Source organism: Cucurbita moschata, unplaced genomic scaffold (assembly GCF_002738365.1).
Source record: "Cucurbita moschata cultivar Rifu unplaced genomic scaffold, Cmos_1.0 Cmo_Scf00013, whole genome shotgun sequence".
Lineage (NCBI taxonomy): Eukaryota > Viridiplantae > Streptophyta > Magnoliopsida > Cucurbitales > Cucurbitaceae > Cucurbita > Cucurbita moschata.
The window spans coordinates 4,461,793-4,489,730 of record NW_019268529.1 but is presented as its reverse complement, the minus strand read 5'-3'; the positions used below and the strand labels follow the sequence as shown (position 1 = coordinate 4,489,730).

At 39.0% G+C, this 27,938-nt stretch overlaps 8 protein-coding genes across 13 annotated transcripts; 3 read left to right on the top strand and 5 right to left on the bottom strand.

The window, feature by feature from the left end:
* Nucleotides 1-173: 173 nt before the first annotated feature.
* LOC111451105 (CSC1-like protein At3g21620) lies at nt 174-19,972 on the bottom strand. Of its 3 annotated transcripts, none has more exons than XM_023091380.1 (13): nt 6,203-6,393; nt 5,884-6,068; nt 5,380-5,722; nt 4,264-4,410; nt 3,349-3,484; nt 3,079-3,180; nt 2,687-2,806; nt 2,524-2,604; nt 2,100-2,440; nt 1,763-2,008; nt 1,348-1,672; nt 733-966; nt 174-648 (listed from the first exon to the last, which is right to left on the bottom strand). In XM_023091380.1, exons 3-13 carry the CDS (start codon nt 5,691-5,693, stop codon nt 388-390), a joined length of 2,307 nt encoding a protein of 768 aa, XP_022947148.1. In that variant the 5' UTR covers nt 5,694-5,722; nt 5,884-6,068; nt 6,203-6,393; the 3' UTR covers nt 174-387. The 3 variants fall into 3 exon arrangements, with proteins under 3 accessions (XP_022947148.1, XP_022947149.1, XP_022947150.1); XM_023091381.1 differs by having other exon boundaries at nt 5,380-5,717; XM_023091382.1 differs by lacking the exons at nt 5,884-6,068; nt 6,203-6,393 and adding an exon at nt 19,820-19,972 and having other exon boundaries at nt 5,380-5,544.
* Nucleotides 8,058-11,960, bottom strand: LOC111451114 (plant UBX domain-containing protein 4-like). Its single transcript, XM_023091397.1, has 4 exons — nt 11,438-11,960; nt 9,291-9,564; nt 8,736-8,831; nt 8,058-8,646 (listed from the first exon to the last, which is right to left on the bottom strand). The coding sequence occupies exons 1-4, from the start codon at nt 11,884-11,886 to the stop codon at nt 8,260-8,262; spliced, it is 1,206 nt and encodes a 401-aa protein (XP_022947165.1). The 5' UTR covers nt 11,887-11,960; the 3' UTR covers nt 8,058-8,259.
* Nucleotides 12,193-14,031, top strand: LOC111451121 (50S ribosomal protein L30-like). Its single transcript, XM_023091407.1, has 3 exons — nt 12,193-12,310; nt 13,387-13,596; nt 13,699-14,031. The coding sequence occupies exons 2-3, from the start codon at nt 13,405-13,407 to the stop codon at nt 13,828-13,830; spliced, it is 324 nt and encodes a 107-aa protein (XP_022947175.1). The 5' UTR covers nt 12,193-12,310; nt 13,387-13,404; the 3' UTR covers nt 13,831-14,031.
* On the bottom strand, nt 14,196-16,584 carry LOC111451111 (protein NRT1/ PTR FAMILY 6.4-like). 2 transcript variants are annotated; one of them, XM_023091389.1, is made up of 5 exons: nt 16,444-16,584; nt 16,248-16,362; nt 15,931-16,148; nt 15,305-15,855; nt 14,196-15,147 (listed from the first exon to the last, which is right to left on the bottom strand). In XM_023091389.1, the coding sequence occupies exons 1-5, from the start codon at nt 16,444-16,446 to the stop codon at nt 14,259-14,261; spliced, it is 1,776 nt and encodes a 591-aa protein (XP_022947157.1). In that variant the 5' UTR covers nt 16,447-16,584; the 3' UTR covers nt 14,196-14,258. The 2 variants fall into 2 exon arrangements, with proteins under 2 accessions (XP_022947157.1, XP_022947156.1); XM_023091388.1 differs by having other exon boundaries at nt 15,305-16,148; nt 16,444-16,579.
* On the top strand, nt 17,820-19,512 carry LOC111451203 (KDEL-tailed cysteine endopeptidase CEP2). Its single transcript, XM_023091534.1, is given in 4 exon segments — nt 17,820-17,884; nt 18,772-19,206; nt 19,208-19,422; nt 19,425-19,512. Coding segments are annotated over 4 exon segments (777 nt in total). The 3' UTR covers nt 19,487-19,512.
* Nucleotides 18,509-22,024, bottom strand: LOC111451115 (pentatricopeptide repeat-containing protein At1g06270). 3 transcript variants are annotated; one of them, XM_023091398.1, is made up of 3 exons: nt 21,951-22,024; nt 20,207-21,316; nt 18,509-19,142 (listed from the first exon to the last, which is right to left on the bottom strand). In XM_023091398.1, the coding sequence occupies exon 2, from the start codon at nt 21,236-21,238 to the stop codon at nt 20,207-20,209; it is 1,032 nt and encodes a 343-aa protein (XP_022947166.1). In that variant the 5' UTR covers nt 21,239-21,316; nt 21,951-22,024; the 3' UTR covers nt 18,509-19,142. The 3 variants fall into 3 exon arrangements, with proteins under 3 accessions (XP_022947166.1, XP_022947168.1, XP_022947167.1); XM_023091400.1 differs by having other exon boundaries at nt 18,509-19,098; XM_023091399.1 differs by lacking the exon at nt 18,509-19,142 and having other exon boundaries at nt 20,105-21,316.
* An 895-nt stretch (nt 22,025-22,919) lies between these two features.
* Nucleotides 22,920-23,746, bottom strand: LOC111451117 (LOB domain-containing protein 2). The gene has a single exon (XM_023091401.1). The coding sequence runs from the start codon at nt 23,718-23,720 to the stop codon at nt 23,055-23,057; it is 666 nt and encodes a 221-aa protein (XP_022947169.1). The 5' UTR covers nt 23,721-23,746; the 3' UTR covers nt 22,920-23,054.
* A 1,259-nt stretch (nt 23,747-25,005) lies between these two features.
* On the top strand, nt 25,006-27,775 carry LOC111451119 (rac-like GTP-binding protein RAC2). The gene is made up of 7 exons (XM_023091404.1): nt 25,006-25,449; nt 25,534-25,621; nt 26,090-26,199; nt 26,292-26,355; nt 26,452-26,516; nt 26,639-26,704; nt 27,542-27,775. The coding sequence occupies exons 1-7, from the start codon at nt 25,351-25,353 to the stop codon at nt 27,638-27,640; spliced, it is 591 nt and encodes a 196-aa protein (XP_022947172.1). The 5' UTR covers nt 25,006-25,350; the 3' UTR covers nt 27,641-27,775.
* The last annotated feature ends 163 nt before the right edge of the window (nt 27,776-27,938 follow it).

Below are 27,938 nucleotides of genomic sequence, written 5' to 3'. Positions count from 1 at the left end.
CAACCAAACTCAACTTTACCCGACTTAAAAAATTATGACTTGTGAATATATTTTATGCTTGTGTTATATCATATTTCAATTATTAACGTGAAATTTTATAAATAAGTAGGTATTTTTAAATAATATTAAAAAATGACTCGACCCCAATCAAACCTAATCCTTGCAATAATAAATGGAGAATTTTGAGGAGATGGGAAAGCTGTCTCGACCTCGTCCCATCGACATATCTATTAGAAACATTATCATATAATAAATTAATTTATAAAAAATCCTAAGCTATCCTAACTCATCATTTACAGTTACAGTGACCACCCCCTTCCCTTTCTTCCCAAGTGAAAATATACACCATTCAGAAACAAGCAAGCGCAAGCTTACCACTTCTGAATGTTATGAAACTCCTCCATCAACTTCAAACCGTGAGGACGACGAGGGGCCGCTGAGCTTGCTCGGCAATGGTGTATTCCTTCGAGACTGGCGTTTGGTTGGCACCAGTGCTGGCTCCTTCTGCCAATCTTCAGAGTCTGTTTCGGTTTCTACTTCGTCTTCGTCGTGCATGAAAACGGGATGAACGTATGCATTCTGAAGGAGTCCTTTCAAGTTCAAGTTTGGCTCCCTTGCACGTTCCAATGTATCTTTCATCATTGCTTCCTGCAAGTTCAATCAACAGGGTGAAGTGATCTGAAACAGCTAAAACTCAGCTACAACAACCAGGGAGAAAAGGTCTGTGCTAACCTGTAATGGATATCGAACGAAAGCTGGTTCGTATCGGCCTTTACAGAACGTATGAAACCATACAGTCAAAATTGGCAGTGCAATGAGCAAGGGAGTTGATTGTGCAGCTTCTTTTGTACTGAGTAGTCCCATTAATAATAGCTGAGAAACGACTAAAGCGACAATGACGCGCCTGTGGACATCGGGCCAGAATGCTGCTGCACTTTCGTACTCTTGATTGTACACATTTATGATCTACAAGGTTTGGAGAAAGTTCTATGAAATTCGGATTCTAAAACTTCAAAAATACAGCCGAAGGGAGAACAGAAATTGTGCACAACCCCCCAAGGACCGTTAGGAACCACGGACCTCCACAATTGTATGATATTGTCTACTTTGAGCATAAACTCTCGTGGTTTTGCTTTTAGTTTCCTCAAAAGACCTCAAACCAGTGGAGATATATTCCTTTTATAAACCCATAATCAACCCCTTAATTAGCCGGTGTGGGACTCCTCTCCCAACAATTCTCAATACTACCCCCGTATTTCATGAAGTTTAAACCCATCATTATTTGCAGACAAAAAATGGAACATGGGGAGCAAACTACAGAGCTGAAATTAGACAAAATGGATATACCTGATGACGATAGACGACATATGCCAATCCAAAAAATATAACGATGAACGGAAGGAGAAGAGGTGTGACAACAGCATAAACGAGCCCGAGTAAGAAATAAAGCTGAATTCGAGGCTCGCCCGTGTTGAACTCGAGATTTCCTGGATCCATGGCTTCTTCTCTATCCTTTTCAGTCTTCACCAAGAAGAAGTTTTTAAGGTGGTACATTATCAAAGGCCTAAGTCTCAGAATCTCTGCAGCAATTCCAGCCCAACCGTCCACCATGATGAAGGTAATAAAAAACGTTGCCTTCATCGGAATCGAGACACCGATCGTCTTCGGAATGCTGCAAAAAGTTGAATCAGTTTACAGAAAATTCTTTAAAGAATTCAATCAGCTATGCAGGTGATTTTCCACATTATCAGTGATGGCTTACTCGTTTGCAGACTGATGAAGGAAATTATTAAGTTGCTGGAATGCTGTTCCGGTGATTATACTGCCAAGAAACACATTAACAAATAGGAATATGTAATATTTTGTGGCGGATCTTCTCTCCAAAGACGATCGACTAATAAATCCTTCGAATTTCGACATTAACATCAGTATAGAAGGAAGAACGATGAGGAAAATCTTCAAAGCGATCCCAGGAAGAAAGCCTTGGATAACCGACTTAACGAATTTCCTGCATTGTAATTAGAAAGTTTCGTGTTCAGAAGATAATTTCATGAACAGTAAGCACTAGAGGGGCAAGCGTGGAGAGAAATGATACTCACAATTCAATAATGGGTTTGAGGAAGGGAGCCGTTTTCTCAATACTCTCCATGTTAGCAAGTGACTGAACCAATGCAATGGGGATCATGAAAAAGAAGGTAAGGAAGAAGAAGGCAACTCCAGCAATGAGCCTCCTGATTGCCAGTGAAACAAATGGAATCGCCAGGTTATCCCAGTACACGTCCCGGGGCTCAGGAGCCCATTCTGTCAACCAAATGGTTGGATTTCTCGACTGTTCAGTTTGTGCGCAAACAGCAGCGCCCCACCGAGATTTGAAGGAAACAAAGGCTGCTGGCATGATTGATTTAGGATCATTCATTGTCTTATCCATCTCCAGTGATATCTGAATGTAACCATTTGGCGAATATGTAAATTACATCGCGATGATATCAATGCGCCGAGTAAGAGTAAAAGACTGTAACTCACTTCTTTCGATAGACTTTCGATTTTGGACGAATAATAATCTATGGCATCGACCTTGCCTCCCCAAAGACCTAGAAAACCAGTCTGCCCACAGGGTGTTAGTAATAGGAAACATGTAGTGCAACCTCAAATAGTTACCAATTTACGAGTTCAAAACCTCTAATACCTTCACAGTGACCCTCTTAGACTGGTTTCGAGAACGTTTAAGCTGGTAGAAATCTAGCCAATTCTGCATTTTTTTCTTCTCTTCAACCAATTTAGAGAGTTTGTTTGCATCATAAACAATCTGCATAAGCATATGAAGAACTTCAGCAGGTGTCAGGAACACATAAATCATAACTCAACAGAAGATGTCCGTGCAAAACCAATATTTGAGAAACGATTTTTTAAAATTTGGAGAAATCGAGGATGTCAGATATTCCATCATATGTTGCTATCCTAACCAAATTTCTTATATTTAAATCTAACAGGGAGGCATGGTTCTTAATGTTAACAGATGCACGCTTGGCAAGTAAATCAGCGGCATTTTTGTAGAATCATTCATGGAAAGATCTTGACCTGATGATTCAGGTAATGTTCAGGATGATTGACCAGGAAAAAATGTTCAACGAGCTCGCTAACGGATTCATCAGGGTCTGGAGGTACGTTTCTAACAATCACCTGCATCATACAACTGATGTCAGCATACATGTTAACTACGAGTTGAACAAGCTTGATGCACCATTTAAGTGCAATGGTTAGAGAAAGGGATAGCAAATGCACCATTCTCAGAACTTGGCCACCTCAAAATGAGGTTAATAATAATCAGGGATTCAGGAACAATCGTACCGTGAACTGATCTGGACGCCGATTTTCGGATGCAAGAAAATGGAGCCTCATTAAAGCAACATTCTCATACTCCTTTCTCAACACATAGCAAGTCCAAAACGTAAAGACATAAGCCATAACCAAATGGGTCCAAAATCTGCAATAAGTGATATTAAAAGCAATTGAGAACATCTTTTATGATCTAACGTGGTGATGAAATTAAGAAGTTTACAGCTCATTCATCAATGTTTATTATCTGATTACCCATATCCCAGAAAGTTACAACATAGTGTATAAATCATTCTCTTCCTAGCTCAATTTTTTAGTTTCATAATGAATGCTCTTATGGGGTTATATGATGTGATTTGTAACAACCCAAGTCCACCGCTGGCAGATATTATCCGTTTTGGCCCATTACGTAACGTCGTCAGCCTCATGGTTTTAAAACGTGTCTACTAGGGAGAGGTTTCCACATCCTTATAAGGAATACTTCGTTCCCCTCTTCAACCGATGTGGGATCTCACAATCCACTCTCTTAGAGGTCCAACGTCTTCACTGGCATACTACTTAATGTCTGGCTCTGATACCATTTGTAACAGCCCAATACCACCGCTAGCAAGTATTGTCCGCTTTGACCCGTTACGTATCGCCGTTAGCCTCACATTTAAAAAACGCGTCTACTAAGGAGAGGTTTCCACACCCTTACAAGGAATGTTTCATTCCCCTCTCCAACCGATGTGGGACCTCACAAATTTCTATATATGGATCCATTTCTATTTAACTCCAAATTCATTTCTATGATAAATTAGTAATGAAAAGGCAATCCATTAAGCATGAAGAAAGAGATTGAAGATTTGAGAACTGTCCGACAACTTAGGAGGAGGAAAAATCATGCATGTCCAAGTGATTGTTTCTTAAAAAGCTTCTGTCGCATACCTACGTGATCCAACAGGAATGTTGGAAATGGAAAGCTTGTCTATATCGCTGTAATTTAAAGAAGAATGCTCCAAAGTTCCATTTGTCCAATTAACGGGTACCAGGATTGTGAAGGCCAGACATGCAATGGGCACAAAAATTTTGAGCCTGCAACAAAATGGCAAGAAAAAGCTAGAATTTCAGTCAATGAAGAAGATGATAAGATGATAAATACCACACAAGTATTAATTAGGTATGACTTTTAAGGATTCAATTCAACCTTCCCATTATCCCACAACTGATCAAATTCTCAGCAATTAAAATTTAAAGAAACTAAGCTGGATAGACAAAATCAATGAAACCAGGTTGGGAAGGTTGAGGATTGTTGGAAGAGGAGTCCCACATCGGCTAATTAAGGGGTTGATCACCGGTTTATAAGTAAGGAATACATCTCCATTGGTACGAGGCCTTTTGGGGAAACCAAAAAACAAAGTCATGAGAGCTAATGATAAAAGTGGACAATATCATATCATTTTAGAGGTTCGTGATTCCTAACATGGTATCAGAGTCATGCCTTTAACTTAGTCATGTCAATAGAATTCTCAAATGTCGAACAAAGAAGTTGTCGGCCTCAAAGGTGTAGTCAAAAGTGACTCAAGTGTCAAACAAAGGTTGTACTCTGTTCAAGTGCTTCAGAGGAGGAGTTGAGCCTCGATTAAGGGGAGGCTGTTCAAGGGCTCCATAGGCCTCAAGGGAGGCTTTACGGTGTACTTCGTTCAAGGGGAGGATTGTTGGGAGAGGAGTCCCACATCGGTTAATTAAGGGTTTGATCACGGGTTTATAAGTAAGGAATACATCTCCATTAGTATGAGGTCTTTTGGTTTCTCCATTAGTATAAAGCCTTTTGGGGAAACCAAAAGGCAAAGTCGTGAGAGCTAATGCTCAAAGTTGACAATATCATACCATTGTGGAGGTTCGTGATTCCTAACAGGGAAGTTTTTTATTATTCTCTTTAGTTCTCAACAGTCCCACTAATTTCATTTTCACAAGAAAATCTCTAGGACAGTCAACAAACAGTGCAACAGGAATATTCACATGGCAAAGTACAAACTACTGAGAAAGAAGATACACAATTACCCTAACAAGTAAATCCTCAGGTAAACAGCAGAATCGAGCCCGGCATGATCGATTAACTCGGGTTCTGGCATTCGCAAAGCTGCAACCATCCAGTTCAGAAACTTCAAGTATGATCTGAAATCCAAATTCACAATTCTGCCTACCATTGCACCATTAGACAATGGACTTCCTCTTAAGCCTTTAATGTACCATTTGGGAAAGTAGACCCTATCATTCACTGGCTGTATCCGAAGTAAAGCAAATACTATAAAGAAAGCAAAAGCACTAAGAATGTTAATGGCTGCCCCAACTCCTATATCCGAGATGGATGCCATTTATCCTCCTCAACTACAAATCAACTAATCTGCACAAAAACCCATCAAGAAGAAAGAGGCAAAGAAAATAGGTCACCGCAGAGTTGATTGTTCATGGAACTCAATACGATAATCAAATGAAAATAACCCCAAAAGTTCAAAACATAGCAACAAATCCACAGAAACCCAGTTACAAATCCAGAGAACTCACAATTTGGGCACTCTCTTTTTACGATTTCAACTCGAAATCTTCCACAACAGATCACCAATACTCACTGCTTCAGTCCAGCTGAGCCAAAAACTCCCCAAAACGTTAAAATCGAGACGAACAGGCAGATTCAGGCAAGAACATCAATAAAAAAAAAAGTACCCAGTAGTGCAAACAACGTGAAGATTCTGGAAAAATGAATAACACGATGAGAAGATGGGAAAGGATCAAAAGGGGGAAAAGGAAGAAGAAGAAGGAAGAAATCAGAGAGTGTCAGTCATGTGAGGTGCGAATACTTGATGCTCACGTCTCATGCACGCACCTGAAATTTGAGAAAACAATAAACAAAACGAAAAGGGCGAAAGGGTCGGTGATTGATTGAAAAGGGTATGTCAAAGGATTGAAAATGGTGACGGGAAAACCGGATTAAGACCTTTTTGATTTTCGGCAGCTTCTGTTTTTTGATATTTTACTTGTTTATCTTCTGTGGATTATGATAGGGTGAACAAACGTCATCGACATTTGCATTTAATCGAAGGAAAGGGAGGGGACGACCAGGCCCGCAAACCACTCTGTCCATTTACTCTAACGGCTCCTTCTTTGAAATTGATTCGGCTACCTCTCTCACCTCTCCTTCGCCGTTCGATCTCTAATGAATGAACAGTTCTGATTCTTTTTATTTTCATGTACTTTTTTTTAATTGAAATTTATCATTTTTTTTTATTTCAAATTAGTCAATATATTATTAAAAAAAATTCACTATTACTAGCCTTTTAATTAAAGAAATTTTAGATATATTATACCATTAAAAATGTTAAAATGAGAGGGACTTTTGAGAAAATTTTAAAAGTTAAAAGGACTAAATTATAAATAAATAAAAATTATTACAATTAGAAGTGATGATTAAGGTATCCTTAATTCACAATAAATAAACTAATATAGAAGTCGGTTCATACTTTTTTAGGATTTAAAGTAAAAAAAAAAAGTCAACATTCCTTATAATAATAAATATATTTTATTTTTTTAATTTTGATTGTGAATCATTGTTAGTGAAAAAAAAGAGTACCAATAAACTGTTTAGTAGAAAATTTGGAGTATTTTTAAGTTTATACTAATAGTAAAAATATTTTTTAATTTTTTTAAAATTTTAAAGTTACTTCTTAAAAAAAGGGTATTAATAAAAATTTAGAAATAGTGTAAAAGAAAAAATAACTACATTTTTAATTATTATTTGGTTCCATATAGAAATTGAAAAAATAAATACGTTTTAGTTTTCCAATTTTGATTTTTTTTTTTCCATCAAATAAACGTAAAAATTGAAAAAAGGAAGTATACGTTATAGAATCTTAAACTAAAACTTATTACTTTAAATGGATGTAACGGCTACATGGTTTAAAATTAATTCTTTTAATTTAGAATTAATTTATTTATTTTTATTTGTAGTTTTTTTTTTATTATGATAAAATAAATTAAATAATCAGCTTAATTTAGACTCAGAAATAAATAAATAAATAACCAAAAGGGGCCGATAGCTCAATTTTTTTCTCGTTCAATCTAGGATGGGCTTCCTTATTTGGTCACGTCGCATGGGCAATCCACGTCCCGTCGTTCAATCTACGATCGGCTTCCTTATTTGGTCACGTTGCACATGGGCAATCCACGTCCCCACGCCAATCTTCCTTTACAACGCTTAAGCTTCATCAACAAACTAGGTAAGCGGTGTGAACAACGTGATTATAAAAGAACAAGAAAATAGGCATGTCGGTGAGGTGTTTGGTGTCAAAATCCACGATGGAATAATACCCTGAGAAAATCTCGACTTATTTTTCATGCACATTTCAATGATGTGTAAGATAATGCACCATCCTTCTCATTCGCATCATGACATTTGTCTTGGCTCAGTCATCACGTAGCTGGTTGGTTGCCACTACTGTGTCACCACCTTGTCTTGTCTATACGTGATGGTCACAACCTATTATTAGTATTGTTGTGACATTCACCTCTACTTAAATTAGTTATCGTCCTCCTCGATGATTTTCTCAGGCCACAATCCCATCACCCTCCTCGATGACTTTCTTAGAGCACAATCCCAGACAAACAAACTTTGATGTTGAAATTAACTTAACGAATTTCAACATATCAATGGTTTAGAAAGTGGGAAGAATCTTACTAGCGAATTAAGTCAACTAAGTAAAAATATTATTAAGGTATGATAATTAAGTCGAAATGGAAGCTGACCCTATAGAACACTCGGCCACATGTCAAAGCAAACTTATACTTTATAAGCATAGCTACCAAAACCCAAATAAGATATAGGATGAAAGACTCTGTTTCAATGTTTGCTAAGCTAACCTTTGCCGTCGAATGAGTTTCAGCCTGTTAGAATTTCTGAATCACAACAGAATTGGCTATTCCAGCTTGCTCGATGGTTTGATCCAATTCAACCAGTTGTTTGGGAGGGAACCCCATTGTCTGGAGTTGGTAGTTTCTTGCACCACTAGGTCTCGACGCATCGATGAAGCCACGAATGTCCCTGATTGTATGGTGGTGGTTGAAACGCGAGACCATTCTTGTTCCATCCGACAGCCTTAGCTGAAGAGAAGTTATTGGCAGGGAATCGTCTACCACCAAACCTGTTGATGGGGATGGAGCAGCATTCGGTGATATCGACGCAGAAGTCTGCTCAGCAGCGACAGACTCCAGCGAGTCACTGGCTAACGTTCTTCCAACGCCTTGGAATAGAGCATGGCGGCGCTTCACTGGTTCCTGTATCAGTAGGAGATGTAAAGTTAAATGGAATATTAAAACGATGTCTAGAAAAATTGATTGTCGAAAGGGTCAGGTTGTCAACGTACTGGGTAGTCATCCTCCCTTCTGACGAGGTTAACATGGACAGAAGTCCTCCTGTCTGCAGGTTCAAGCTCTACCGGGCACTCTGACCTTCTAATACTCTGCCATAATATAAAACATGTTACAGCTCGTAGATTGAACATGAAAATAAAATCTAGCAAGCTTAGATCTTGGACATCAAGAATCCATAGCCAAACTTTGGAGAATATAGCCATCTATTTCTTCCACACAGATTTCAAGCATAACAAAACCAACTCAGTTTATGAGTGTTGATAACAAAATGATCCTGGCATTAACTTAGAAGCACCAACAAGTATAAAGTATTTTGCAGGTTATCCAAGACTGGGAAGGTTGAAATCCTTTCATCTCTAAGAATTAGTCGAGTATTAATTATTCAAGTTCCAAAAAGGCAGATCAAATGACGTCCGTGAGCAATTGAAGAACATTAATATCATAGGCAACAGCATGTCATCTTCAGACAAAGCTCAAAAACTCTCTTGAGTGAGACTTAACTTTGGAAACCATGAATAACAAAATAATTGGGTTTCACATGTTGTTACCTCTAAAAACGGTGCATTTTCGGGATCATCCAACCTCCGTAGAGGACCATCATCAACAGAGAATCCATTCCTCCAAAAAGTGACAGTGTGCGTGACAGCCTCAGGGTGCCTAGGAATTGATGGTACTGTCTCACCAGAGAGCAATCTTGCAGTTCCAGTAAAGCTTTTAGAAGCTGAAGGTGGTCCGATAGGTACACTGACTGCTGATTGTCTGGCTTGATCAAAAATTGCATCGACAGAATTTCCTTTGGAAGGATCTTGGACAAGCATTCCACTGCCAGAAAAAGTAAAATAGAAGCATTAAGCAGCGTCAGCAAACTGCAAGCATATACTTTTTCTGTCTTACATTAACATATAAAATTTGACACAAATCAAACGGAAGCACATATAAAATTTGAAAATAAACTCTGTTCCATTCCTAGCTGGAGTACTGCAGGGTCGTTATCCTTTAAACAGACAATGATATCATTAATTAATATCACGTTTTCTTCCATCCATTGTTTTCTCTAGTAGCATAATTGCCAAATCAAACATAATATGTGCAGCAGGCAACGCTTGAGACTATCAACTTAATTTTGACTATAAAAGCATGTTCTGGCCATTTTTACTCCTGGTTACTGAAAAATTGCTTCAAAATTCTGATCTTTCCCTCAAGGACCGATGAGGTGCTTTACTTCAATTTTCTTTCCTCCTAAACAAAAGGATAACATTAGGAAAATATGTATATGGGATGTGATATTTTTTCCCCTTGAATCATCAAAATATGTATATAGGAGGAAGTTCGGATGACCATGTCTGTAACGGCCCAAGTCACCGCTAGTAGATATTGTCCTCTTTGGAATTTCCCTACCAGACCTCCCTTCAAGGTTTTTAAAATGCGTCTGCTAGGGAGAGGTTTCCACACCCTTATAAAGAATGCTCCATTCTCCTCCCCAACCAATGTGAGATCTCACAATCCATCCCCTTCGGTGCCCAGCATTCTTGCTGGCACTCGTTCATTTTTCCAATCAATATGGGACCCCCAATCTACCCCCCTTTGGGGCCCATCGTCCTTATTGGCACACCGCCTCGTGTCCACCCCCCTTCGGGGCTCAGCATCCTCGCTAGCACATCGTTCGGTGTCTGGCTTTGATACCATTTGCAACGGCCCAAGCCCACCACTAGCAGATATTGTCCTCTCTGGGATTTCCCTTTCGGGTCTCCCCTCAAGGTTCTTAAAACGCGTCTGCTAAGGAGAGGTTTTCATACCCTTATAAAGAATGTTTCGTTCTCCACTCCAACCAATGTGGGATCTCACAATCATTTGTAACAGCACAAGCCCACCACAAGCAAATATTGTGCTCTTTGGGCTTTCCCTTCCAGACCTCCCCTCAAGTTTTTTAAAATGCGTCTGTTAGGGAGAGCTTTCCACGCCCTTGTAAAGAATGTTTCATTCTCCTCCCTAACCAATGTGGGATCTCACAATGTCCCTCTCAAAGAATGTGCGAAGACGTCTTGGTTGGGTGGCATCCGCACACTTGTAATTTGTAAGAAAACAACACGAGCAAAATAAAATTCTAGATCAAATAACATGTAAATCTACTTAACAATAGAATGATCAAATTAGGCATTTATAAATGATATGTAGCACTGAAAGCGAGGAAGTTCATAAAGCATTGAAACAGGAGACAAAATGAATCATACATATTGTACTTTGGCATAGAACATGCACCAACATGTATGTTTTTACTGAATAAAATCAGCTCAAATCTTTCCCGTAATCGTTTTGGAAAACAATAAACGCCAACCCAATTTGCTCAGCGATAATCAATATTTTCCGTAGAAAACAACTACTAAACAAAATGCAAGAAATTGAAGGCACGAAATCATGTTCCGATACAACACTGCGAATCTGAAAATCGACGACCTGAACAAATCTGGCTTGATCAGTCCTCATATCTATTAGGAGGCGAAAAAACAATTCAAACAATTTATTGAAAAATTTCACAATTTTGTAGTCCCATGGAGTTTCTTCAATCCAGAAATTCAAATGTACGCTTAATGCAACCAGGAAGGGAAAAAAAAAAAAAAATTCCCTCACTCTATTACTCAACATCTTCTTAGAAGTCAATTAAAGTAAATCCTAATGAATCCAAGATCAAACTTACCTCTTCTCACCACCAGTGTAGTACTCTTGTATGTCATCAGAGTCACTATCGGAGTCCTCCTCCGCCGGCCGGTTCAGGTCAGAAATCGTACGGATGCGACGCGTCCTGCTCCTGGAAGCCCTAGTATCCACCTTCTTTTCCGCTTCACCTCTAGCTCTCCTAGAACGGAGCTCGTACGCAACACGAGAAGCAGGTGGGGAAGGCGAGCGAGAACGCGAAGGCGACTGGGAAGGAGAAAATTCAGGCGAATCAGGCGGCGGAACCGGGTGCGTGACGGCGACATGGTTATCCAAGAAGGTGGAAACGGCGGCGTCGAGGTCCCAATTGTGGCTCTCTAAGAAGAAAAGGGCTTCTGCTTTGGAAGAGGAAGTGATCTCGATGAAGGAGTTGATGAGAGCAGCATTGGCAGTGTCATCTTGAGGTTTCGAATGTGGAGCTTCGGCTTCCATGGTAGATTTCTCGGTGGCTTCAACTCACAGAAACTGGTTCCCGTCCGATCGGATTCAGTATGACGATGATGTCTATCTCTTGGGATTTGATTCTTCTTCGATAAAAAGTATATTCTTTTCCCACCAAAACGACGGCGTTTAAATGCCCCCCCCCATGGCCCACCCTAATCTGCCATATTCGAAACGGCAGCGTTTTATTCATCCAACTCAATAATATTTTCTCCGGCCCGGCCCGGCCCAGGCCATTCAGTTTTCCCCTTCCAATTACTAGAACTGAAATTATAAAAAAAAAATAAAAAAATATAAAATAAAATATCAGCCCTACTCTTCGTTTCTCAGCCCTCCTCAGATTGAAGCGTGAGCCTGAACATCTGCAGATACTCGTCACTTCCCTCGATTCCTCTCCTTTCTCCTACTCGAACTGGTAAGTTTGAAGTTCTAAATTCATTAAATGTTCCACTTTGTTGACTGAAGTTGTTTGTCTGTCGGATCTTCAGTTCATGTTTTTTCTGCAATCTAATCTTTCGGGGCCTTTAATTTTCATTTGGCATTACGAATGATTGATTATTTTACTGGACTAGTTGGTGAGCTCATTAAGATTTATGTGTGTTCCATACCATTTTCGGGATTTATCTTTTATTTTTATCCTCACTTTACGGCCGTATGTTAGATTTTCAGAGTTTCTTCGTGATGTGGAGACTCCTGTTTCATCATGATAATTATATATACAACTGTTCTTTAAAATGGGAGTATAACAAATTTGATATCTTTTAATGGGTAGCTGCAAAATGGATTTTTTTTTTCATTCAAATGTCCTGCCTCTTTTTTAGTTTATGAATTGGTTAACCTTGTTTTAAACTGAAAAGTAGTTTTATTCAGATTGTACATATGGCAAACTGAATATCATGGTGTTCAATTTTTCGCTTTGTTGAACTGGATTGAACCATTCGCGCCTCATCATTAGTTCTTTGTTCCATCACAATGCTATCAAGGTTATAGATCCTTCTCCTTGAATTTCTGCATTGGAACTGTTTTGCTTCCTAGCAAACACTTCCACCTTTTTAAAATCTTCCCTTAAGATTGAATGCTGTGTCTATAGAAAATGCCATGTAAACGTGAAGCTCTACATGGATGAAACTAATGTTGCTGAATGTTATGCTTCCAAGCATCCAGTTCCACCATTTTAGAACATTGCTATTAGGGAATTTTTATTGAAAGCTTCAAGTGGTTGTAATTATGAAGATGAACGAAGTCTTTCTATTTGAGATGAGGAATTGTCTACTTTCAATAATCAGCAATATCTTTTAATGTATTTGTTGTGCAACTAGAGCATTGGTGGAGCTATCAATCTATTGAAGATTTTTTCTGTTTACTTGAGAGTTGGGAAGTGTAGAAGTTTTCCTGCCCAACAAATGAGAAGATTTTGTTGAAATGCTTAGGTCAGATCGTTGATGTTCTTGCAGAGAAAAATTATTTCTTGATCTTTATTTTAATTTGTAGATTTTGGAGGTCTTAGACATGAATGCCTTCAAGGCCTTCAAAGCTAATGTTCCAATTGCATGGAGTCCTAATCTCTATATCACATTAGTGAGAGGCATTCCTGGAACAAGGAGACTTCACAGACGTACTTTAGAGGCCTTACGTCTTCGGAAATGCAACCGAACTGTCATGCGCTGGAACACACCAACTGTTCGAGGAATGATTCAACAGGTTGCTTTATATACTCGTCTATTGCACACATTCGTACATTACAGAATGACCTCATGGGGACTGAATGCAATCTCATCCTTGTTTTGCTCAATTTAATTACAGGTAAAGCGATTAGTAGTCGTTGAAACAGAAGAAATGTTTAAAGCCCGTAAACAGAAGGTGGAACAGCACAAATCTCTTCGACCTCCATTAGTTGTAAATCACCTTCCTGCTCCAAGTTCAGGTTCTTCTTGAAAACATGTGTTGCTGTTAGAGGTCAGGTTTAGTTCTTAAGTATTGGGATGATGTTGAAAAGAATTATATTTGAGCAGCGTATTTTTCTTGAATTATTTGACAATCAAGGCTTTTATGCTCTATACATCTTGCTGAGTTTAGTGACTAGAATAACTTATTGAAATGTTTGCCTGTTTGAAAATGGAATGTTGCTTTTGATGATGCTACTTTCTGTAAGAAGCCTGCGAAGGAACATGGCTATTATCATCAATGAATGCACGCCCTTTTTCACTTTAGAACATTATTTGAAATATGCTAAATTCTGCTAATCTGCTCATTAATTCTAAGAGCGTAGGATGGTTTTAGTTGTTGGTAAAGGCTTTGAGATGTTACAAACTTACACACAGGCTCTTAAACTCATAAAAGGGACACTCCTTGAAGCACACACCCTAGGTTTCTGTTGTCTTTATGCTAATTGGTCCTTCCATTTCAAGTGCGATCTTGTCACTTGAACTCTTGAGCTCCTCATTGTTGTCATTAGAACTGGAATAATGCTGGTCTTTGTACTGATGTTTCCGGGCCAGTAGAAGAAAAAATAAAAAGTTCAGCAGTCCCAACACTGCAAGTAGCCAATAGAAGTAGTTCAAGTTTCCCTTGTTGAGATTACTTTTCAGCCATTGCTTGTTGGTTACGTTTTCTACGATCGTCACCAACAAACTACTTGCAAAAAATCCCATGGAAAGGGTGCTAAGGAAAAGTCCTGTGCTCATGGATTTCATTCGTTCTGGTGCTTCTCTGATGAAAAACTCGAGTTGTCCAACATATGCAAATGCCTCTCCAGCACCAACCAAGAAGAACTGAGGTATTAACCAGAAAACGCTTATAAGAGTATTTTGTCCCACAGCAAATGCCCTCCTCTCCTTCTCAACAACTCCAGCAGCCACCATACCAAAAATTGAGAAAACAAGGCCAATCCCAATCCTCTGTAGGCTTGTGAGACCTTGGACATTGTGAGTCAGTTTCCGAGCAATGGGAATGAACAGTTTCTCGTTCATGGAAGTGACTAGCAGGATGGCGATGAATAGAAAGGCTGACATAGAACCAGCAGGAATCACAAACTTGCCAACTTTTCTATCCATAAATGATGCTTGCTCTACTGTGAATGTAGTCGTCTGAGAGTAGATCGTCCAAAAGAGGATGCCAGTGGACCATATGGGTAAAAGCTTCAGAACCATTTTCACTTCCTCGACTTCGGTCACGGTCGAGACTATCCAGGGATTATATCTGTTTTGATTGATCGCCGCAACCTCGTCCAGAATTGCTGCCTTGTCTAGACACCTAATATTCACGTTTTCGTTACACTATTTCCTTTCCAAAATGATAAAGATAACCAAATAAATTAACTGAATTGAATCCACCAATTTACTTGTGGATTGGACGAACAAATATACTTTTTTCCATTTGTAACTAGCCTATAGATCTGAAGAACACTTACATGAACCTGTAGGTGTAAGGAACCTTGGCATTTTGGTAGTCATTTAAGAACCTGGGATTAACTGGGTGAGGGAGGCTTCTCTTCTTCCAAGCCAGAAGCAATACCCTCCATATCACTGTTAGAGGACTTCCTCTAGGCTTCTTAAACCTGTAAAACGTTGTCCCACAAACCAATACAATAACAGCAATCACCATGGTCCCTCCTGAGATTCCATAGCCCCAACCTCTTCCCACATTGTCTTGTACATAAACTAACACAATCACAGCAAACAATGATCCAATGCTTATGGCAAAGTAGAATCTATTGAAGAAGAATAACATAGCCTTCTCTTCCTTTGGATCATTGACATCAAATTGATCGGACCTGAATCCCGACACATTTGATTTTATCCCCCCTCCGCCGAGTGCTATGGTATAAAGTGCAGCATAGAGCATGGCAAGTTGCCCACCATTAGCCGCAATGCATTGATGAAGTTGCCTTGTGGAGGAGATATCACAATGAGGAGGTCTCATGCCAGGGATGGTTGTGGCCAATGTTAACAGAATCACACCCTGCAAAAACCAGGAAAGCCAAGGATAAAGCAGAAGTTTCTTTGTTGAAGCCATTCTTAATGGCTCAGAACTTACTACAGCAGTTATGGAAGCAAAGGTTGCAACAGTGAGGAACCGTCCCAACTTGGCATCAGCTAAGAAGCCACCAAGAAGGCCAAGAAGATTAAGGGCTCCAAGAAAATTAGTCACAATAGTTGCAGACTTAGCTGAAGAGAGATGCAGGTCCCAAAGTAGATATGTCACTAAGTTCATTGATATGCCCATCACACATATCCTTTCAGAAAGTTCAGTTCCTGCGTCATTTTGGGCATTTAGAATTGCTACTCATCAGCTTATTACATCGATAAACTTAGAATTTTGGTATGTGAAAACCAGAGAAAAAATTTAAGCACCTAAGATGAGCCCTGCAGCAAGCCATCCCCCGGTTCTTGACTTGTCCACTGGATTTCCCCTAAAATCCACTGCAGCATCTTCTTCCCCTCCTCCCCCATGTTTTGACACTAGAACCTGTTAAAACAAGCAGAAAATAACAGTTGAAAAAGGCATACCATAGCCAACAGGAAATAGGGAGCTTTTCCGTGAAATTACCATTGTTTTTTTTTATCGTTTAGTTCTCTCTTCTATAGAAAGAGAGAGAGAAAGGGAAGGAGGGAGGGATTGTTTTTGTGTGCTAAGGCTGTGCTTAGTTTCATGATTTATTGGAAAGCAAGAAGTTAGTGTATGATTGGGATTGGGATTAGGATAGAGAAAGGATAGAGCTTGTGGTTTATACAGGTTATTGTGACAGCATGTGCAGCAGTTTGGAGTATGTTTTTGTGGTAGTAGCGCCTGTAGCCACATAAACTGAACAAATGCTGGAAAATGACCTGTTTCCCTTGCTCCCCATCAATACAATTCTTTTTCATATGTCAAATTCAATTTGGATTTAGCTGCACCAAGATGATGCAAATCAATGGAAACTTATGGTTTTTTGGTTATTTTAGGCTCAAAAGTGATGGAAAAACACAAAAAAGACTTTCCCTTCTTGTATCCCATGAAGATTCAATTCTATAATCTGTGGATAAGCTATACATTACTCTTCTTTTCAATATTGTGGTTCATACTCTGCTACTTTGATATCAGATTCTTATTGTTTAACTGAGTTATGAACTTAAACAGCGGTGATTAGTAAGAAGAGAGGAAATGAACAAGCTTAAACCGGTTTAAGGTCTTGACTTATCATCATTTAAGGAAGCAGTGAAGCTCGTATATTTTCTCATGTACAACCCAAAAGGAGATAGGACTTGTAAAGGCTAAATCCACCGCTAACAGATATCGTCCTATTTGACCCTTTTCTTTCGAGCTTTCCCTCAAGATTTTAAAACATGTCTGTTATAAGGAATGTTTCGTTCTCCTCTCCAACTGATGTGGAATCTTGTAATGGCAAACTGATCAGTGTTTGGCTCTGATACTATTTGTAAAGCCCAAACTCACCACTACTAGTAGAGAAAGTCTCAAACGAACAATATTTATTAGCGGTGAGCTTGGATTGTTATAGGACTTCTCCAACGTGGGATGATTCATTCCTTGAGAAGTTGCAACCATTCAAGAAGATCTCAAGCAAGTTCGTAGACAGAAACACAATGTTCTTGTAATAGAAAGACTCGTGCAGAGATAAGCATACTTTTTGTTTGGCGGGGTCGTGTAAATGGCCACAATGAAAGCATGCAGGCTCGAATGAATGAATGGATGGATGAAAAAGCTTTGATATTTTTTTGGTTTCCACATGTGCCTTAGAATATATAATCGGTTCAAATTTGATTTGATTTCCTTTACTGAAGATCAGTCATTGATTGATCATGCGGTGGGCCGAAGGAGAAAGTACTTGTGTTGCTGATGGTTAGATAGCTTTCTACGCTAAGGCTCATTAATGCTAGAGCTTTTAAAATTTGAAAAGAACCTTTGCTTGGTTGGGATTATGAGAGATGGGACTTACTTGTTATAGCTCTTTAAAGCTTCCTCAAAGAGATTTCATTTTCGAGATTTTCATGTTTGGATTGTCGAGCGTAAGAGGACCCATTCCGCAAATGACTTCCTAACAAATTGAAGAAGAAAATCAGTAGATCCAAAGCAAATAGGTGTTACCTTACTAAAACGTTTGGTTTGTAATGTTCCTTTCAAAAACACGTTGAGTTGAAGCGAGTATTCGGCCTACCATTTTGAAGTTTGGTTTCGTTCGGTTAAAATAACTCAGTTTGGCTGACATACTTCACAACATACTTCACAACATAGTGAGTAAATGAAACCTTATCAACTTTAACACTATCCACCTTTTTCTCTCTCTCCCTCTCTTTACATCCCTCCCGTATTAATGCTATGTATTTTAACATATTTTAAAGGTGCTAAATGTTTATTTTAATTTTTTTTGTTTTATAATTTTTCCATAGTTACTCATTGACATCAACATTTTTATAAAATCCGATACTTCCATATTTCTCCAATACCGATATTTTAAATATTTCTAAAAAAAGAGGCTATAAATTTTTTTTTTTAAAAAAAAAAGTTACCAACTTCACAAGATAATAAACAATTAGTTCATTTGAAATACTTAATTCGAAACTTAAAAAAAATAAATACATAAATAGACAAAATCTAACTATAAAGCCGTTAAAATTCTATTTCATTAACGGCTCTTGTATGAATGAACATGTCAAGTTAAAATGCTAAATTTCTATAAGTTAAAGATAATAAATATGAAATATATATTTTGAAATTATGTTTTGAAATGATTTTAACTATTTTAAAATTGCTCTCAAACACGCACTAAAACTCGCTCTTAATTTACCTCTGGACTCATTTGGAATTGGTAATTCTCCCTCTACGTCTTTCTCATTGCTGTCCTGATCCAACGATATGGGCTGATCATCTTCGTTATAGTGAATTTCATCACCTAAATGGCTCCTCATCAAACACATTATTGAATGGTGCATCTGAGCCTAAGCTTCAACTCATCATCGGTGCCTCAAGGAAGGCGATAGAGTCGTTAACAGATCAACCCTGTCTAGCCAACAAGAAACTGCACAAGTCATCACCCAATAAGGCGTGGCTCCACCCAAGGCGGAAGCGATCTTCTAGTGAGCAAAATCAGGCCAGAGCAGCTGTGGAAGGCATTAGCAAAATAAAAACAGGCACATTGGTCTCTCAATCAGAACAAGAGCTTGTCGACCGTGATGTCATCTCGGGGAACCAGGGATGCAATGGTGGCTTCATGTACAAAGCATTTCAGTTCATCAAAAAAACTGGACTCACTACAGAAAGAGAACATCCATACATTGAAGCTATATGCAATAAACAAAAAGCGAGATACCACTATGACAGAAAAAGTACCTGTAATTGATGAGAAAAGCATAAAAGATGCAGTTGCTAACCAGCCAGTCTCTGTAGCAATTCATACAGGGGGATATGATTTCCAGTTCTATTCTGGTGGAGTTTTCTCAGGGAATTGTGGAAAGGAACTCAATCATGGAGTGGCAGTAGTTGGGTATGGGGAAGCTAGCAATAGGCTTGTCAAGAATTCATGGGGCACTGACGGGGTGAATCTGGTTACACGAGAATTCTGATTCAAGTGATAAGCAAGGTACTTGTGGCATAGCTATGGAGGCTAGCTACCCTAAATCTTACTGGCTTGTCAAGAATTCATGGGGCACTAACGGGGTGAATCTGGTTACACGAGAATTCTGATTCAAGTGATAAGCAAGGTACTTGTGGCATAGCTATGAAGGCTAGCTACCCTTTAAAGACTGAGCATGTGAGATCCCACATCGGTTGGAGAGGAGAACAAAACATTTCTTATAAGGGTGTGGAAACCTCCTCCTAATAGACGCATTTTAAAATCGTGAGGATGACAACGATACGTAACGGGCCAAAGCGGACAATATCTGCTAGCAGCGGGGTTCGGCTATTACGAATGGTATCAAAGCCAGACATTAGGCAATGTGCCATCGAGGATGCTGGTCCCCAAGGGGGTGGATTGTGAGATCCCACAATGGTTGGTGAGGAGAACGAAACATTTCTCACAAGAATCAAGAGTGTGAGACGCATTTTAAAACCGTGAAGCTCACGACGATACGTAACGGACCAAAGCGAACAATATCTTGTCTATCTTTAGGAGTGAAGAAATGCAGATTTCTATATCCACTCAACTAGATTATCCAATGACGCAACTACAATTAGTAAAAAGTCGAGCAAAAAAGGCAGGATTCAAACAAAATGAAATAAACCTATTCAGTATTTATCGCATAAAATTCTTCTCTAAATCATTCCCACAGGTCATTCTGATGCAGAAAATAAATTTATAAGGAATTTAAAGTACCTAAGACCTCAACTCAGCAAACCTGCGTCTCACAGCAGATGCCAGTTCCGTCTCTCCAATACCAGCCAGCCCCTCGACAACCTTATGTCTGACCCTGATATATGGTATATACCCTTTCTCTGTCATCCCCATGACCACCTTTCCTGCTAAAATATACTCACGACACTCCAGACAACCTTCAACAAGAATCTCATAACTCTCAAATCCAACATTGTAACTCTCCTTCTCCAACAGCTCAATGATCTCAACTGCTCTCCTTATCTCTCGGTTTGCTCGTAATGCAGCCACAACGTTAATGACCGTTCCTTGTCTTGGTGTCAACTTAACTTTTACAACCATTTCTTTCAGCAGTTCCACTGCCTCAGCTGTCCGTCTAACTGCTGTTGATGAACTAATTAAAGTGCCATAACTCTCCAAGTCAGGGACGCATCCTGCTCCCCCCATACCCTTCAAGACTTGAAATGCCTCAGCTAACTCATCAATGGCACAAAGAGAGGATATAAGATAATTACATATGCTGCTATCAGGCTCATATCCAATCGACCGCATGTTCAACAAGATGCTAGCAACAGACTTAGACTGGCGACGTTGTTTTAGCCATACAGAAGAGAGGAGAAGGTGGGTCTGAGGGACAGGAACACAACCAGAGTGGAGAATCCGCTGGAGAACTGGAAGAGAGAGGGGAAGCGGTGAAGGGCTTTGAAGAGTATAGAAAAGCAGAGAGGCATGGACAAACTGTGGCCTTGAGCGAGGTCTGAGAGGGATTAAAGATTGCAATATCTCATCCACAACGTGTGTTCTAAAGTTAACAGGAAAAGTAGAGAGAAACGAGAAAGGATTGGGGTTTTGGCAAGCTTCTTGTAAAGAAGGAAACAAATCTGGAAGTTTCTGATATGACTTTGATTCAACTGCAGCTCTAATGCTTTCTTGAAGCGATTGTGCTGGAGTTATTGAGGGGACTGAAGAACATTGCCGCAAAAACTGATGGAAATGGAGTAAAAACGAAGAAGTCCTTGCAGTTCCAAGTTTCATGCTACTAAGAATAAGAGGGTATTATTTTGTAACACATAATTGGTCATCAAAACATCCTGTAAACGTTTTGCTGGAAACCTATAGAACATGGAACATAGATTAAACATTGTGTACAATCCTAATTAAGAGGTGGTAAAACATAATCACAAAAAATAATAGCACACAAACAAAGATCATATAAGTTGCGCTCAATTTCAGAAATTTGCTAAAAGCTCCGATTTTGGCACGCATAATGCTGCTAAGTAGTGTGTACTGATGAACTTAAACACATCCAACTTCCATAATTGCCACTGCTTCAGTTGAGGGTTATGTTCACAGAATCCATCAATGGTTAAAGAAGAAAACGAAAGATTGAACATAACCCTACTTCCATGGAAAAGGAAACTGAAACAAATTCTTTGAAAGAATGATGTTCCAAGTCCACTTAGTTTGCACAATAAAACGCATCTGTAACACCAAATTTGCAGCTTCCAGAACAAACAAAAAGGTGAACCAAAAGGCGATATAGAAAATTATCATGAAGCATAGAGTACATCCTCATATCATTGGACAACACTCGGATGGAAACTAGTCAAGATTTTCAAGCAGATTCATTCAAACAAAAACTGAAATTTCTCAGATGAATATAATCAAACTAATGGTGTGCATATGCAATACGATCAAAAGCAAGATTAAATTCAGCACAAAGAAAAATGAAGAACAGAAGACGTACCTCTTAGATTTTGTAAGGGAATAGATTGTGAGATTTTACCGCCTTTTACGCGGTGGCGCGGGGGCTCAGACCAGAAAGCGGTATGGCGGTTTCGCTTGCCCACTGACGGGCCTTCTGGAAAAGATTGGGCCTCGAAAACATTTTATGATCCAGCCCACGAGATTCAGTATATGGGCCGTCTGGAAAAGAGTGGGCCTCGCAAACATTTTATGATCCAGCCCACAAGATTCAGTTTATGGGCCATCTGAAAAGAGTGGGCCTCGCAACATTTTATGATCTAGCCCACAAGTTTCAGTATATGGGCCTTCTGGAAAAGAGTGGGCCTCACAAACATTTTATTATCCAGCCCACAAGATTCAGTATATGGGCCATCAGGAAAAGAGTGGGCCTCGCAACATTTTATGATCCAGCCCACAAGATTCAGTATATGGGCCTTCTGAAAAGAGTGGGCCTCACAAACATTTTATGATCCAGTCCACAAGTTTCAGTATATGGGCCTTCTTGAAAAGAGTGGGCCTCGCAAACATTTTATGATCCAGCCTATATATAATCTTATTTAAACATAGTTATTTAATTTATTGACGTTAATTTAATAAATCAATAATTAATTAGAGGAATGTGATTGCTTATTTACTAAAACTATAAGATGATAAGATTATAATTAATTGTTGAATAATAAAATTCACAATTAAAAGTATACATAATTCTTAAAAAAAAAAACCCATTTATGAAGAATAATTATTATTAAATAAACTAAAAAACCTACCATTTAAAATATATCAATCTTGACATATTTATTATTGAATGAAAATATAATTAGTTAAAATCAATTAATGCAATAAATCAAAATAAAAAATATTTTTTTAATATAAAATTCTCCTACCATTTTCCTACTATATGAATTTAATATTTTTTCTTGAATGCAAGCATAATTCAACTAGTTAATATATTATACTAGATAATAGCTAAAACTCGAAGAAACAAACGAAAATTACAAGCTGTTTACATAGATCAAGTACCATGATTGAAGATCACTTGAGAATTCATGAATAAAAGGCAACATTTTCATGGTTTTAATATAGCCAACAACAAAGAGAAAGTTGGCTAAAAGCAATGGTGGAAATTGGGATGCTGCTGATGCTGATGCTGCTGTTGCTGCGGCGGCGGCGGCGGCTGAAACGGCACGACGATGGTTGAACTAATCTCTTTATGATCTTGGTGCAATCTCATCAATTTCTCAGGGCTTTGCAAATTATAAGTGGAAGAATTAGTATAAGGACTTGAATCAATAATGGCACTTAGATTATCATGAAGGTAATTAAACAAATGGCTTCCATTAACCCCTCCATTAATTAGTCCCACAATCCCATTCCCATTGTTACTAATGGTCCCACCAAAACAAGGCAAACCCACTTGCCCCACAAATGGGTTTGAGCTTTGGCTTTGGTTTTGACCCATTTTACAAACTTTAAGCTCTTCCAACACCCTTTTGTACTCTCCAAACGGCCCTAAAACCGGATCATTTTGCCTACAAACAGCCTCCCAAACAAGAGACTCCACTGCCTTTCTCCTATCCTCTTCTCTCACATTCTTCACCATTTTGGTCACATTGCTCACTCCAAACACCTTGTGAACGGCTTGGAATTCCCGGTTTTGATCGGCCGGGAAGTATGGTGCCAACGGGCAGGTTTCGTGACATTTCTTCCTTTGGTGCTTGCACGCCGCGCAGGCCGGGGCGGGCTGCAGAGCTCCAAGGTTGTGCCTTTGCATCACTTTGTGTTTAGGTTGGAGGGAAGGAATTGCATGAGCGTGCATGCATGGAGAAAGGAATTGATGCATGGTGGATGGTTAATGGATTTATATTGTAAATGGGTTTGGAGTTGTTTAGAAGTTGTGTTGATTGTTGATGGAAATTAAAAGGTTAAAAGGGAGTGTTTGAGTTTAATAATGAATAAACAAGATGAGAAGGAGAACAAATTGGTTTGTAAATGAAAAGAGTTCTATTTGGTGAAGAAACCAATGACTTTTTCTTTATGTTTAATTTAGGGTTTAGGTAGCTCATTGGAAGCTTAACAATTCTATCTTCATTTATTTTAATATACGTGAGGATTCATTCCCCTATTCAATCAACGTGGGATATGGGAGGCCAGCGTTCTCGTTGGCACACCACTCAGTGTCTGGCTCTGATACCATTTATAACAACTCAAGCCCACCGCTAATAGATATTATCCGCTTTAGCCCGTTACATATCATCGTCAATCTCATGGTTTAAAAACATGTCTAAGTAGAAGTTTCCATACCCTTGGAATGTTTCGTTCCCTTCTCCAATCAAGGTGGGATAAGGGGGTCTAGCGTCCTCGATGGCACACCGCCCGATGTCTGGCTCCGATACTATTTATAACAGCACAAGACCACCACTAGTAGATATTGTATGCTTTGGCCCATTACATATCGTCGTCAGCCTCATGGCTTTAAAACGTGTCTACTGCGGAGAGGTTTCCATACCCTTGTAAGAAATATTGTGTTCTTCTCTCCAACCAATATGAGATCTCACAAGTTTGTTTCATTGACTAATTCGATAAAGTCTATCTCATCGATGGGGATCAAGTTTTTCTTATTGCCATGGCTTTTAGCTGCAACTACAATCATCCAATTGCGAGACGAGAATGGAACATTTGAGGGTATTTTAGTCATTTTCATATATCACGAAAGTTGGATAGAGATTTCAAATCAACTACAATTATCCAATTGAGAGACAGAATGAAACATTTAAGGGTATTTTAGTTATTTTCATATATCACGAAAGTTAGAAAGAGATTTCAAATCAACTACAATCATCCAATTGAGAAACGAGAATAGAACATTTGAAGGTATTTTAGTCATTTTCATATATCACATAAAGAGATTTGAAATTAAAGCATTTGATTTCAAGTGCTACACTCAAACTAACTTATTTCGCATTAAAATTTTAATCCTAAAAGCTTTGTTAGATATCTTATTGCGTTCTTAATTCTCATCATTTTAATCTCTCCCTTGTCTAACACTTAAACCCAACAAACACCATCACCCAACGCCCTCAATTTGGGTGTATTCCTTTTTTGTTTGGGCGTCCGCTTAAAGAAACGGGAAGCTTTTGACACCCACAAAGCAAAAGTGGAAGCTAGATTCCCAGTTTGTTCATATCATTAAAGCCCCCTCCATTTCTGTTCAAATTTCAAACCCAAATCCCACTTCTTCTTACCTTTCGTTATCTTCTTTCTTCTTCCCTTTTCAATTTCTTGCTCTTTTTTTACCAATGGAGACTCAGAAACCAAATTCAGAGAAGTGGGTCATTTTCTGAGAGATCGAATTCGCAGCGATTGGTGAAGATTATACTCAAAAACTCAAAAGGGGTTTCGAAATGAGTACGGCTCGATTCATCAAGTGCGTTACTGTTGGAGATGGCGCTGTCGGGAAGACTTGCATGCTCATTTCCTACACTAGCAACACCTTCCCAAGTGTAAGTTTCAGTGTATCTTCGTTTCCCTTCTTCATTTTTGGTTGCTAATGGAAGCTTGGAGCTAATTTTGACCTCTTGATTTAGGACTATGTGCCGACGGTTTTTGATAACTTTAGTGCTAATGTGGTGGTCGACGGCAGCACTGTGAGCTTGGGGCTTTGGGACACTGCTGGTGAGAAACTTAACCCTGAATCCACTTTCTTGTTGAGGATTGACAACTTTAGAGGATGATCATAGGTTTATAAGTAAGGAACCAAAGGTATGAGCCCTTTTTAGGAAGCCACTTATGCTCAAGGTGGACAATAAAATACTATTGTGGAGAGTTGTGGTTTCTAACCTGGTATTAGAGGCTTGGTCATGTCAATAGAATCCTCAAATGTCGAACAAAGAAGTTGTGAATCTCGAAGGTATAGTCAAAAGTGACTCAAGTGTCGAACAAAGGGTGTACTTTGTTCGAGGGCTCTCCATGGGCTTCAGGGGAGGCTCTATGTGTACTTTGTTCGAGGAGAGTCTCTCCTCTCGGCTAATATAGGGAATGATCAGGAGCCCTTTTTGAATTTGGGTTTCAGTTTATAGAAATTTAGAGTCCTTGGTTTTTGAATGTTTGAAGAAAGAAAATGAAGTCCTTCATTAATTTCAGGGCAGGAAGATTACAACAGGCTGAGGCCTTTGAGTTACAGAGGAGCAGATGTGTTTCTGTTGGCATTTTCTCTAATCAGCAAAGCTAGCTATGAAAATATCTCTAAGAAGGTTAATTATTATCCTCTGTTTTTGTTGAAGTACCATGGATTGTTTCATGTTATTAGAGTATCAGGCTTATTACTTGATATCCCAATCCACAGTGGATCCCGGAGCTGCGGCATTATGCCCCGACCGTGCCGATTGTTCTTGTGGGAACTAAACTTGGTAATGACAATAATGTTCAAACACATCAGGGAGTTATCAAAAAACTGAGGATGTTTTGATGGGTCGTTTGATGTTTAAATGGTTACTTGTTTGCAGATTTGAGGGATGACAAACAATATCTGTCCAGCCATCCTGGGGCTGTTCCGATCACGACCGTGCAGGTACTGCTCGTAAACGAATCAGTCACATTGTAGCAGCCTCCTCGAATTGTTTCTCGTAGTTATCGTTTTTGAATTCATGGATCTGATGGAACAGAGAATTCTTGGTGGCTTTATTTTGACAGGGTGAAGAACTGAAGAAGTCAATTGGTGCTGCTGTTTATATAGAATGCAGCTCCAAAACGCAGCAGGTAATTGAAAGTGAAGCCAAATTTGGCATCTTAATGTGTCATTTGACTGAAAAGAGCTATGAAAGTAAATCTTTGATCATGAAGATATGTCATTATACAATCTTCTAATGGTTTACTCTCATATGTGAGATCCCACATCGGTTGGAGAGGGGAACGAAGCATTGCTTGTAAGGGTGTGGAAACCTCTCATTAGTAGACGTGTTCTAAAAATTTTGAGGGGAAGCCCAAAAGGGAAATCACAAGACAAGATTTGCTAGCGGTGGGATTGGGCCAATATAAATGGTAAGCACCAAGCGGTGTGCCAGTGAGGACGCTGGCCCCCAAAGAGGGTGGATTGTGAGATCTCATATCGGTTGGAGAAGGGAACTAAACATTCCTTATAAGGGTCGGAAAACCTCTCCCTAGTAGACGCGTTCTAAAAACCTTGAGAGGAAGCCCAAAAGGGAAATTCCAAAGAGGACAGTATCTGCTAGTGGTGGGATTGTGCCATTACAAATGGTATCAGAGCCAGACACCGAACGGTGTGCCAACGAGAGCGCTGGCTCCCAAGGGGGTGAAATGTGAGATCTCACATCTGTTGAAGAAGGGAACAAAGTATTCTTTATAAGAGTGTAGAAACCTCTTATTGGTAAGCACGTTTTAAAAACCTCAAGGGGAAACTCAAAAGAGAAAGTCTAAAGAGGAAGACAATATCTGCTAGTGATGGCGAGTGGTGGGATTGGGCCATTACATCATACTACCTCAACTTCATCTTTAAGATTTTAACAGAGTTGACTAAGGTAACGAATTCAAATCAAGCAATCAAACCTTAACTATCTCCCATGTCGTGATTTGCAGAACGTGAAGACTGTGTTTGACGCTGCCATCAAGGTCGTTCTACAGCCACCGAAACCGAAGAGAAAGCGACGAAAGGCCACAAAATGTGTGTTTCTTTGAGCTGGGTATCATGTCATTCAGTTTGTGTTGTGGAAGACTTGGCCTCCTCTATGAGCTGGGTCTCATTGTTATTCTTGCTTGTTATATTAATCTTCTTGTTTAATATGAAAGGGCTGAAGTTTTCATTGTGAAAGAGATCTTTTAGTTCTGCCAAAAGAAAATAACCTATTAAAATTATATAATTTTAATAAAATAAAAACAAACATAGAGAGGCTAACATCATGTTCATAAGCATTTTTATTGCATAGTTTTATCTTTGCTCATAAAACATTTTTATTATATAGTTTGGTACTAAATA

Coding starts and splice junctions, on each gene's coding strand:
- LOC111451114 (XM_023091397.1), bottom strand. CDS start 11,886: ATGGAAGCCGAAGCTCCACATTCGAAACCTCAAGATGACACTGCCAAT. Junction 9,565..11,437: donor TACACTGGTGGTGAGAAGAG/GTAAGTTTGATC, acceptor TTTTTCTGGCAG/TGGAATGCTTGTCCAAGATC. Junction 8,832..9,290: donor AAAATGCACCGTTTTTAGAG/GTAACAACATGT, acceptor ATATTATGGCAG/AGTATTAGAAGGTCAGAGTG.
- LOC111451111 (XM_023091388.1), bottom strand. Junction 16,149..16,247: donor TGCTGCAGGGCTCATCTTAG/GTGCTTAAATTT, acceptor AAAATGACGCAG/GAACTGAACTTTCTGAAAGG. Junction 15,148..15,304: donor CCTTACACCTACAGGTTCAT/GTAAGTGTTCTT, acceptor CGTGAATATTAG/GTGTCTAGACAAGGCAGCAA.
- LOC111451105 (XM_023091380.1), bottom strand. CDS start 5,693: ATGGCATCCATCTCGGATATAGGAGTTGGGGCAGCCATTAACATTCTT. Junction 2,807..3,078: donor AACATTACCTGAATCATCAG/GTCAAGATCTTT, acceptor ATGCTTATGCAG/ATTGTTTATGATGCAAACAA. Junction 2,441..2,523: donor TCGAAAGTCTATCGAAAGAA/GTGAGTTACAGT, acceptor GGTTACATTCAG/ATATCACTGGAGATGGATAA.
- LOC111451117 (XM_023091401.1), bottom strand. CDS start 23,720: ATGCAAAGGCACAACCTTGGAGCTCTGCAGCCCGCCCCGGCCTGCGCG.
- LOC111451121 (XM_023091407.1), top strand. CDS start 13,405: ATGAATGCCTTCAAGGCCTTCAAAGCTAATGTTCCAATTGCATGGAGT. Junction 13,597..13,698: donor TTCGAGGAATGATTCAACAG/GTTGCTTTATAT, acceptor ATTTAATTACAG/GTAAAGCGATTAGTAGTCGT.
- LOC111451119 (XM_023091404.1), top strand. CDS start 25,351: ATGAGTACGGCTCGATTCATCAAGTGCGTTACTGTTGGAGATGGCGCT. Junction 26,517..26,638: donor TTCCGATCACGACCGTGCAG/GTACTGCTCGTA, acceptor TTATTTTGACAG/GGTGAAGAACTGAAGAAGTC. Junction 26,705..27,541: donor GCAGCTCCAAAACGCAGCAG/GTAATTGAAAGT, acceptor CGTGATTTGCAG/AACGTGAAGACTGTGTTTGA.
- LOC111451115 (XM_023091398.1), bottom strand. CDS start 21,238: ATGAAACTTGGAACTGCAAGGACTTCTTCGTTTTTACTCCATTTCCAT.